The following is a 12592-nucleotide window of genomic DNA, read 5'->3' as shown; positions in this document are numbered from 1 at the left end:
AGAGTGCCGTCTCATCTCTAAAAACAAGAAGAACAGGATATTATAGACCCATAAAACACTACAGCTAAGAATTGCAGCTTTTTCATCTGTTTATAGTCTCTCTTTCACACCATTTCCTCTAGAATCACATACCAGCACAGGAAGACAATTAAGTACCACTGAAATGCGTAGTGAGCTGGAAAATATTTCACAACAACACTAAGAAAAAATGCATTCACATTTAAGAATGAGGAATCACAATCTAGATTTAAGACAAGTCTTTTATTTATCTGAATGACAGTATAACCTTGAAAAGGACAAACCTTTGATCAAAAGCCAAATACTGTTTTCCATGAAGTGGTGCATGAAGAAAACACTGAAACTATAAGTGCTAATAGAAGCACCTGCATGTGTAAAAACTTCTCTTGGTTTAGTTTTGTTGACTTCAAAGGCGTAAAAGGTAGAACAGGACATCTCATCAGCCTATCATGTGTGTTTGGCGTAAAAAAACAAAACTCAGAGATAGTTGTCATAGTTGTGTATTCAGCACGTCAGTAACGGCATAGGAATGAATTCACCTTGAAGAACAGCATCAAAATGTAATGGAATTCTCAATACAAAAGTGAAAAAGTCGACAGAAAGGGATCACACCAGTCTCCCTAAGTAGATGGCCTTTGGGTATTTGTCTTTTAGTGGTGCCCACTGCACAAAAAAGTAGTCAGAAAAGTAGTAGAGGATCTTTCCGGATAGAGACAGCGTCTCCACACGACAGATGCTCTCCACATAGACGATCAAGACTCTTTTTAGGCCCAGGATGCCCAGGAGCAACCCAGCGGCACACAGTGGGACACACGTTCCTGGACCGTTACACAGCACCTGAAACACAAACAAACACACAATAAAATAAAAGAAATAATAAAAATTTATAATAGGAAAAAATACAAATTATATGTACATAAAAACGTAATATGGTTATATATAAAGTTTTTTCTCATTAAACATAACACTTAAAATCATTACTCAAATATAAGTTTGAAAGTAATTAATACTTGTATTCAGAAAGGATGCATTAAACACAAATTAATACAAGAATGATAATAGTTACTGATAATAATAATAATAATGTTTCTAATAAAGCAGTTAATCAGTTTATTAGAATGATTTCTAAAGGATCATGTGACTCTGAAGAATGGAGTAATGATGCTAAAAAAAATCAGCTTTGTGTTACAGGAATAAATTATATTTTACAATATACTCAAATAGAAACAGGTACTAGAAATTATTTTATTAACTGTAATAATATTTTACAAAATTACCATTTTTATGGCATTTTTGATAAGGCTTGGTGAGCTTAAAACACTTCTTACAATAATAGCTTCAAAATCTATAAAGATTTTAAGAGAAAAAAAAAAAAAAAATATATGATTTTAAGAATTAAAAATCCATGATTAGTCAACATGCAACATGTTATCTTTAAATAAGTTCACTCTCTGAAACAACCAAGTGAGGTAAACTTGTGGACACACACCATTTTCTGTAAAGCTACTTTCAGACAATGAAAAGTGCTATACAAATGAAAAATGAATGGATTTGACTTAAATAGTAGGGCTGCACGATTATGACAAAACTCATAATTGTCGATTATTCCCTTGAAATTGTAATTGCGATTATATATTATGATTAGCACAATTTAGATTTAATAATTTTTTTAACAGCTTTATGCCATTGTTTGAAGCCACTGCATGCCATATTGTTATATCAAAATAAACCAGCGGAAAACACTCTTCCTGAAAAACTTTTTTTTTTAAGCCTCAAATATCATATATATATATAATTATTATTATTATTTTATTTATTTATTTTTTCTGAGAAACCAAACCAAAGTAAATATATGCATGGTATTATGTTATATTAAAACAAAGAAATTCAAACAATTGGGAAAAAAAACAGTTTAAGATAATCTGTAGAGAGAACAACAACATATCTTATGCACACAGAATGATGTAAGTGAACTTTTTTTTTTGTGTGTAATTGTGCCTTTAAACGATTACATAATTGTGTCATCTGTAATTGTAATTGCGATTACAAATTCGATTAATTGTGCAGCCCTATTAAATAGGCTAAGACACAACATCAGAAAGACGCCAGGATAAAGTCCTCTGAGTTGGAGAAATATGAGCTTTCTGGTTCAAAACCGGAGACAGCGAGCGGCACAGGAAGGCGGTCAGACTTCGGTGGAGATGAGCCATGGGGTCTGGAGAAATCATCTTACACCGACTGCTCAGACACATTAACACTGGAAAAATCCAGCCTCTGTCTGCTCAGAGCTGAAACCGATACGCGGCAGGAACCGAAGACAACGACCCAAGTGAGAACATCAGAGGTGAGGGACGTTTCCACCCACAAACGCTTCAATTCATTTCTGTCTGCTTCAAGGCCCACCGGTGCTCAGATTGAGTTTATTGCCAGTTTCCAAGCAGTCTAAAACACTCCATTTCCCATCCTGCACCTGGAGGCAGATGAGCGATGGGGATGGGCAGGGACAGACCACCAGGTGGGCAATCCATCTCGGCCTGTATTTACATTTCACACACACCTGCGAGTTCACTTGGGGGAATGAGATTACTGTCACCCAACAGAGAGACGCTGACTTCAGCTCTGAAGACTGCTGGACTGTGTACAGAGATTGGGGAGCGTTTGCTATGGGCACAGGCCAAGCTGTCAGAGCGCTATTTGAGTCTGTCATCAGAGTGGTGCAAATTTAAATAGCCATTATGTGAAACTTCAACACGACATAAATCAAGTGTCAGAAAAACACAATTTCAGGGCTGTCAGATCGGCGGGGCACTGAATGCGCATAAAAAAAAAAATTAAAAAAAAGCTTGTTTTTCACAAGTCTCTCTCTTTTTGTGTGTTAAGGAGAAGAAAGACTGAAAGTGAAAGCTGTATATAAAGCACACTCTTTTTAGGCTCTTCTGCATTTTCTCAAAGAAAAAAAACATTTGCCATTAGTAATCGTACAACAGCTAAATACTGCTCCACCAACCTTGACTTCTTAAAAAAAAAATTTGAATGTATATCTAAGCAAACATAGCAATAGCTATATCAAAAGTGCAATCCATATATATATTAAATAAAAGAGCCTGGCCAACATTAAAAGTGTTGAAGTGACTTTCAATCATGTCAACAACCAGAAGCACTAATGCAACCCATTCTACTGCACCGTAAAACACTTTTTTTGGTGCAGTAGTTGTGAGTTATACAAGGAAAGTGAAATTCTCATCAATAGCTGTTGATGGCCAGTGCATGTTAAACTGCTGCTTATCTAAAGCCAGTGGGGATTATACACTAATGCTGAAACATTTTCATAAATCAAAGGTCTCATGGAGTCATTGTTCCTCTGTGAGACATGTTCATATAACAGCTGCACAGACAAGTGCTGAGAAGTAATTAGAAATGAGGTCATTGAGGTGGGGCCACTTTATTACTCCACATCACACAGAGTAGCTCCAGGTGAGATTAAACTGTTACCAGGTTTTGTTACTTCTCAGGCGGCTTCAGATGAGTCAGCACAGACCAGACTGCAGGTGACATGGCTAAATGACAGACGAGTTCATTCTGAGGCCGTCTATACAGTATCGTAAGAGTAGCATAACAAAATAAATGCCCATAGAGGACCATTATTTTACTTGTCTGTGTTACTGCATTAATGGCAGCATCCTATTTTATCCTTTTTTATTTTAAATAGTTTGTATATTGGAATGTGTGATTAGGATTATGCACTGATTTAGATTTGGGGGATATAGTATGTATAATGTACGTACATATTACGAGGGTGATTTTATATTATATATATATATAAAATAGCATAATATGTATAGACATACTTGCATTTGTAAATCAATAAAATAAAATAGAAAATAATAGAAAACTAAATTTAAATTAAATATTATGTATTACATTATATATACTTAGGGGAGTTAAAATAAATAATACATAATTATAATTATAATTATAATTATAAATATATATATATATATATATATATATATATATATATATATATATATATATATATATATATATATATAAGATAATTTAATAGTAAATAATAAATACATATTAAAACATACAAGTATATATGTATAATTGGTGTTTAATTTCCGATTCATTTATTGTAATTCTTTTTAATTATTTAAAGAAAGAAGTTGTATAAAACTTTTAGTTCTTTAACAATCTAGCATGGCTTTTTTTTTTACGTTATTGCTTATATTATATAATGTGACATTAGATTTGTGATTAGGACTACACACACTAACTGCTTGTTTATGAACATTATGCATATCCTGACATATTCTAACATGCAGTTCTTGTTTTATGATCTATCCATCACTAATTATCATAAACATACAGATGAACATTAAATAAATAAAACATACAGTGCTCTGTCTGCTGCATTTCCAAATAAGGCTAAGAAGAAACATATGGATGGAGATGGAGTCAAATAAAAAACTGAGGATCAGGGAGGAGTCTGTGTGGAATGTGAGGGGATGTCCAATCGCACATCGTCCAGACCCCGTTATTTGTTATTGTTAATCGTACAAACCTCCTCCCCCTCTCACAAAATCTATGGAGCTCTTGTTTTCCCGTATTTTTGCATCACAACTGGAATCACATAAGAAACTAAATGCATTTCCCTGACAATCTGATTGCATAAGGTAGATTTCTGTTTAGATTAGTTTATTTGATCAAGATACCGAAAAACTAAGTAAGCACTAATTCAAGTCTAAACTCGTCAATGGAAGTCTAAGAGATAGATAGATAGATCAAAAGTGAAAACAAAAGTCCCACCTCTCCATTAAAATAGCCAGTCATCTTTTCGATATTGCTTTTTTTGATTGCTCAAAAATATTCTTGCTCACACCTAAAAAAAAATTACCATTTTACATTTATTTTGAAGCAAAGAAGCTAAAAATATAAAAAAACAGTGTAATCAGTTCTATTGCTAATTTAAAATAAATCATTAAAACAATCTGATAAACAGTTTTTTAGAATACAGTCTTAGTAAAAATGAGCTGTTGTTATTATGCAACTATATTACGTTTTATACTAATTCAGGCTTTTGCCACGTCATGCCAAATCTGATAAGTAAACAAACAAACGCAAATATTTATTAAAGTCACACAGATGTACACACTTGAGTCTAGACTGACGTATTAACATAATCTGTAAATAGTGAACAGTAGTATTCACTATTAACTGCTCCTCGCGGCATGCAGAACCAGGCCCAGACACTTGGCTTGTGTTGACACATCTGGAGCTCATGAGGACCCGTGACGCACTTATTTCCTTTTATGGCTATAAGAGGACTGATTCCACCTCCTCTTCACCTCCGGATTTCAGACCTGACCCCCCACTTCCCCCATTGCACTCTGGTATGTGGACGAACGGGCCCCAGCTCTCACTGACATGCTCAAGTTTGGTTAAAACAAACAGCTGACATTTGAGTCATGCTGAAGGACGATCTCTCACCGCGCAGACACAATAGGGGTGCCGGACCCCCTAAAGAAGATCTTAGACAACGTCTGCTGGACTAAAAAGGAAATCCTGCTGTCAGAGTGGGCCAGATCAAAGGCCACCTGGTACTTATATTGTAATTTCACATTCCAAATAAACAACAAAATTAAAAAAAGTATAATTTAAACATACATTCATATATATACATACATATATACAATCTCTCTCACACACACATACACACACACACACACACACACAAATCATATATTTTATATATCTTTTGAGGTGGCATTTAGCAGATATTGCATTTATATATATATATATATATATATATATATATATATATATATATATATTTATATTTATTTATATTGTAATTTTTTATTATTATTTAAATTATTATTACTGTTGATAATAACAGAAAGGGTGATTATATAGTATATAATCAATAATGAGAAATGAGCTAAGAGTAAAGAATAAGTAAAAAAAAAGTTATTGAGATATTTATAATTGATATAAACTGAATTTAAATAAAATATAAATATTAGATGTAAACATGAAAATTAGAAATGTGTCATTAAATTGAATTATTAAAATTGTATGTAAATATATAATTATACATAATATATATATATATATATATATATATATATAAATAGTATACATGCATACATACATAAATACATACACACACATATACATATACATATATATATATATATATATATATATATATATATATATATATATATATATATATATATATATATATATATATATATATATATATATAATAGTATACATACATACATACATAAATACATACACACACACACACACCGAACACATACAATATAAACACAATCTACACAATATAATTTTTTTTTCATAATAAAAGACTAAATATATGATCATAGAAATTCATATACAATTGAATTTAACTAAATAAAACATATTTTTCTTGTTTTTCTTTTGCTTTCATGGTCAAATATGACATTACTTTATGAGATGAAGTAAGTTTATCTAAACTATTACCATGAAACTAACGTGACAACAGGTTGTACAAATCTTTCCCATTAAATAAACTCGGCCGACTGGAAAACTGGGAAATGACGTCGGCATGAGATTAAGAGAATACTATAGCGTGGTCGCCTGTGAGAGATTAGACTGGTTTATTCTGACCTTTGAGCTCTACTGCTCGAGCACTGCAGCGCCGGCAGCTTAGTCATGCTCCGCCTCCTCTTGGCCAGTCGCCACAGCAACACAGAAACCCGATGCTGCTTGGGCCCGCCCCCAGGGGAAAGGAGTCAAGCAGCCGGGTCGAGGAGCCAGTCAGGTCTCGCCACATCCTGAGAACAAGACCCCTCGGCTGCTCCGCTCACAACCCTTCATTACACAACCACAGGAGGAGGAGGAGAGAGAAAGAGGCCCTGGATTACAGACCATTCCTGAAAAAGGGCTTAAAGGCTGCCCATCCCTCTCTCTCTTTTCCTAAATCAACCCCCTACCTCACTCCTTTATCTATCTTTGAGAGTTTTCCCAGCAACTCTCTCCCTCTCACTCTCTCTGTTTCTTGCTGAAGACAAGCAGAGAATCAGCAGGACTAGTGTTTGTTTATCCAGCAGATAGTCTTCCAGTAGTAATGCGATAGTCTTATCATCTGCTGAAGGAAAAAAAACATCTTCATCTCCTGCTTAAACATTCCCGGTGCTGCTGCGGGACATGCACAACAACAACTGCTTCTGTGTTAAAGAAGGGTTTAGTTCACACAAAATGACCATTCTGTCAGCATTTACCAAACCTGTATGACTTTCAAAAAAAAAACTATTTTGAAAGTCAGTGGGGTCCAAAAACATTTTCGATACTTGACATAAATGTCAACTGAAGAAAAATGAACCACAAAAAAGGAAAATAGGTCAGTCCGTGTCAACTTGACCAGAGTTCCCCGTCTCAAATGTTTGATTTTGCAAATATCATAATGAGAAAGACAAACATGTAAAATGATGAAAGACAAAATATTAAGATATTATACAATATTTAAAAATATTAAATGTCATTGATGTATTGACTGAGTAACTTGTAGAGGGGATTCAGAGCCAAATTACAGGGGGTTAAAATGACTTCAGAAGGAGGGCAGCATCATTATGTTATTTTTACACAGAGATTGGTAGGCGTGTTAGAAAATCTGTTGCCTTCAGCAATCTTTGTTGCATCTGTGTGCAAAAGGTGACCATTCAAAAATGGAGAAAGGGCAACAAGTTTGCAAGCCTATAACTCAAGTATTAAATATATTTCTATGCCCTTTTAGATTCTCAGTCTTAACACACTTTCCTTTTAGCATCTTCATTTTTAAGGCCCTGTATGGTTCAGTTCCAGAGATACTGGACTTTCAATATGGCTTCAAGGGTAAATTGTTAAATTATACAGATTTCCTTTGGTCAAAAACCAAATATGAGTCACTCTGCATAAAAATGATTCTTCTTTTCTTTTAAAGAGCAATGTCTAAAGAACAACTAATGTTGAAACTAGAACTGTATTTCATTTCCTTCTGTCAAAAAACAACTACACTGAACATACCTGTCTGAGTGCATTCATTTCCAAACTTTGCGTGCCTATAACTCAAGTAGAGTTTAAGATATCACAATAGATTAAATTCTAGTCCTTAATTAAATTTTCTTTTTGAATCTTCATTTTCCTTTAAGGCCCAATAACATTCAGACTTAGAGAAATGGTGACCTCATTGAGACTCCATATTCAGACTGTTGAATATAACCAATATTTAGTGGTCAAAAACCAAATGTGGGATCACATTGACTGCACCATTTTAGATGTTCAATGACATGAGGATGAGGCAATGGTGACCGAATGTTAATTTTTGGGTGAACTTGGTTCAGCCCGGTTTAATTAGCATTTCACACGTCTTTGAATGTCTTAATTTCAGCATAACATTCTCTCATGCACTTATTAATCAAGCCTGCACAGAATCTGTGCCTGCAGATCTGAAAGGCCCATCATTACCCTGTTTTAAAGTCAAAATGCAATTGAAGCCAACTTTACTTCTAAAATGTGACATATTTCAAAGTGCAACTTTAATATTCAATGATCATAAGGTAGGAAAGGATTTGATTTGATCTAACAGGAGTCTAGTGGTCTCTGTGTTGAGCAGTTGAAAAATGAGGGCAGATAAAAAAGGAGTTAATTCAGAAGAATGAAACATTACAAAACAAACATTTAGCTTCCTTGGCAAAACATGCACTGATGGATCACTCACAAAAACCAGAAACACGCAATACGAACGTACTGTAAACAGAGTCTGTTCACATTTCATGCAGACGTTTTTGGCTAATCCGGTAATGTTTTCAGCTACCAATAAGTTTGCATTAAACACATTCTACCATATTTAAATCCATTCCAAAGAATTTCCCTCCACAGTTAGTATAGAAATGAGAAAAAGTATGTGTGCTGACTTAAAAACACTAACACCATAACTGCATTTCTCGGGCTGAACCTTAAGCAAAACTACTGAATTTGGACTAGATTTTGCAGATGATCTGAACTATAAATAATAGAGGGTGGAGATATTTATAAAAAGCTATGTTTTCCAAAACAGTGCACAGGATGTTTGAATTCTAAGGTTATGGACTGGGCAAAAGACGCCACAGCTTTAATCTGAAGGACTGATGTGGCTACAAATATTCACTTTAGAAATGTATTAAAGAAGGATTAACAATGCAGCACATTCATAATACAATATAATACATGTACATGTCACTTAAGCCGGATAATTGCACTATTGTAGAGCTGCCTAGAGCTTAAATTAACTTGTTTCATAATTGATCAACTTTGCAATATTGACATAGTTACTGAAATGGAAATAACTGATCTACATAATAACACTACGGTCTTCATTGTATTGAATTGCACACTGTATTAAAGTGCTAGAAAAATAAATTACATTCGTCCACTTAACATTTTTAAATTCGAGAATGCAAACTAATATTAATCACATCCACGTATATTGTTATTATATATTATATATCTAAAATCCATAATATACTGTATATTTAAATATCCATTTAAATTTCAATATAATGTCTTTATCATCCTCAAAACACAGCTGGAATGCCCTTAGGCATAATCTCATAAATATGTTATGAATGTGTTATTTCTGGGGGGGCGTTACACAAACGTCCTGCAGAAGAAAATAAATTAATACTTAATAGGACATGATGGTGGGATGAATGAGAGGAGAGAGAGCCCACCATATCCGGCTGAAGCCTGAAGACCAGCGGGACAGAGGACATCAGAGCGCTGAGGGAACTCAAAACAGAGGAACTCCACGACTGACGCACCTCCCGACTGCGAGGGATCCGGAGAATGGTGAACTGTGATTAGAAAAAAAAAGAGGAAAACATAAGGGGGGGGGGGGACATATGCAGAAGAACCTGATTAAATGAGGGTATATGGCTGACTTGATTATCTATTTATCGTTTCAAATCCACAGTCATCTGAAAATGCTTGAAAGAAACAGAGGATCTGCTGCCATCTGCTGGTCAAAACATGTCAAAACACAAACTAACACTTCCCACAATTAGTTTCACAGAAGAAAGGAAATCAAATGGGTTTGGGATGAGGACAGAATGGTTATTAATTGGTCAATAAATCCCTAAGTGGTGTACACAGAAATTTAGGATAGACCAATCAACCTGCGATGGTAAACCGCTTTTCTCCCGCTCCGCTTCAAATGTTCGGATCTTCTCTTCGCTCATTTTATCAGTGTCTGCGATCACATAGTGTCGAGGGTTATACGACTGAGATAAACTCCCCATCAGACGGACGATTTCTGTTGTGTGTCCTCCTGGGTGAAACAGAAAAGAAAGATTTATAATAATGATAATAACTATTATTATTATTATTATTATTATTATTATTACTACTAACTAGAAATATTTAAAATATAATTAATTTACTTAATATTATTTTAATTACTTATAATTCAAAAATTTTAAATTGCTAGTTGGCAAATAAAATGGATATGACCTTTATAATCAACCTTTTATAAAAGCTAAACAACAATGAAAACTAATATTTAAAAAAATGATATTTTAAATGACTAATAAATACAATACAAAAAACCTTGAGTTTAAATGTGTTTAAATGATTATTTAACAATGTGTCTGTCTGTGTGTGTGTGTGTGTGTGTGTGTATATATATATATATATAGAGAGAGAGAGAGAGAGAGAGAGAGATTATTTCGTGTTTGTATATATGTATATATAAGTGTTTTAAATTATTATTATAAATGATTGTATGATTAAATGGAATATTACAATGATTAAATTATAAACTATTATGAATGAATGAATGAATGAATGAATGAATGAATGAATGAATGAATGAAAGCAAAAGCAAAACACAGACAGTTTGCATTTCTAAAAACGAAAGGATATCTATGTTTACATGTTATGGTTGGTGACGATTTCCTTCTGCAATTAAAAATCACATTATGGTTTGTTTTACATTCAAAATAAATAAATAAATACAAGAGACTAATTCTTACCTGATCCTGCCACCACCAGGACTGACACAGAGCCCTTCTGTCCGGGTTTATATTCAGAACCATGTCGCAAAATCCCAAATAATCGTAAAATGATGACTGTTAATAACACTAGACTCACCACAACAACATACAGCAACGCCATCAGTTACCAAACTAAACTCTATCAGGGATTCTAACAACCGAGGCTCAAGATGTTAGTAGGCTCATGTCTGTCAAAAACGAACGTACATTTCTCATTTTAACTACTGTATAAACTAAACCTGGACGAAGTGCTGTATTTTTGGAGAATGGATGGAATGATCATTACACGTACAGCCGCTACGGAAAGTCATAAAGGACAAACTTTATATCACACTTTTACTCAGAAGTTTAAAAACAGTGACATCTACTGGCAGCTCTTAAAAGCGAACCTAATCAGAACGTGGTTTTTAATGTTTTTGATGTTAATGCCTTATAATAAATAAATAAATAAATATATATATATATGTATGGAGCTTAATCGTTTTTTGTTTTTTACTAAAATTTTAACAGTAAACAGCTATGAAACACATAAAAGTTACAAATCTACATAATTAAATTTAAATATAACTAATAAAATGTTTACATTTAACCTGGTACATAATAAAAAATTGCCTCGAACTAAACACATTTGTGCGATAAGACTTTTCAGTCAAAAATGGTTTCCACTATCCATATCTATGGGATATAAAATGGTTGAAACACATTTTAATAATGTTAAATAACAATTTAGCTTTAAAATCATTGATTTAGTAAATATAACGCCTATAATTAATGTGACTAAACTGAACTGATATCCCACGATGTGAATTTAAACGGCATTTCCTGAATTCAGAACCAAATGTAAACAACACGCAGCATGGAATCTTTCCGGTGTATTTATTTAAAGTTCTCCTATACTCTATGGGAAATTCTTGTGTTTGTTGTCTCATGGAAATGGTCCTCAGTTGTTTTGTCTGTGGTGATCCGGTGCAGTGCTGCTCTTGTACACTTAACTTTTCCACTTGAGTGTCTTGTAAACTGGCAGACAGACACTGAATATGATTTAAACTCATTGTCACAAGCTCATTTGCTATAAATATTTGTCTGATTGCTTCCAGCCGAGTTAGCGGCCTATTCTGCCACCTCTGATTGCAACATTTCTTGATGTGTTCGTCATAATGAGTTTATATTATGTAATAGTAATGGCTTTTCAGGGCATTACTATAATCAGATGAGACACAAAAACCTTTCACAACAGCTCACACTCAGACCACCCGCAGCTGAGACTGCATTCATACAGAGAAAACTGTCAGTTAACATCTGACATTGTGTTCAACGGCTGCTTTCAAGATGTTAAGATCTCCCATTTTTTCAGTTTCTTCAAGTTTACGTGGTTTGTGCTGGTTTGATGGGCTGTGGCTCAGAGGAAGAGGATGGATAATTTCCGGAACAGGGCCAGGAAACATTATATATATATTATACATGACTTAAGGAGTAAAAAAAAATACATATTAGTTTTATTCCGAGGCCCA

The 12592-nt window shown here is 33.9% G+C and overlaps 1 protein-coding gene across 1 annotated transcript; it reads right to left on the bottom strand.

Annotated features, from left to right (window-relative positions):
• Window positions 1-242: 242 nt before the first annotated feature.
• On the bottom strand, window positions 243-11383 carry LOC113042558 (UDP-N-acetylglucosamine transferase subunit ALG14 homolog). Its single transcript, XM_026201498.1, has 4 exons — window positions 11061-11383; window positions 10206-10357; window positions 9762-9884; window positions 243-855 (listed from the first exon to the last, which is right to left on the bottom strand). The coding sequence occupies exons 1-4, from the start codon at window positions 11200-11202 to the stop codon at window positions 625-627; spliced, it is 648 nt and encodes a 215-aa protein (XP_026057283.1). The 5' UTR covers window positions 11203-11383; the 3' UTR covers window positions 243-624.
• Window positions 11384-12592: the final 1209 nt, after the last annotated feature.

The sequence above is a fragment of the Carassius auratus genome, chromosome 24 (genome assembly GCF_003368295.1).
Source record: "Carassius auratus strain Wakin chromosome 24, ASM336829v1, whole genome shotgun sequence".
Lineage (NCBI taxonomy): Eukaryota > Metazoa > Chordata > Actinopteri > Cypriniformes > Cyprinidae > Carassius > Carassius auratus.
The sequence above is the reverse complement of the archived record's forward strand: the minus strand, read 5'-3'. Positions and strand labels throughout refer to the sequence as shown.

Coding starts and splice junctions, on each gene's coding strand:
- LOC113042558 (XM_026201498.1), bottom strand. CDS start 11,202: ATGGCGTTGCTGTATGTTGTTGTGGTGAGTCTAGTGTTATTAACAGTC. Junction 10,358..11,060: donor CCTGGTGGTGGCAGGATCAG/GTAAGAATTAGT, acceptor TGTTTCACCCAG/GAGGACACACAACAGAAATC. Junction 9,885..10,205: donor AAAGCGGTTTACCATCGCAG/GTTGATTGGTCT, acceptor TTCTAATCACAG/TTCACCATTCTCCGGATCCC.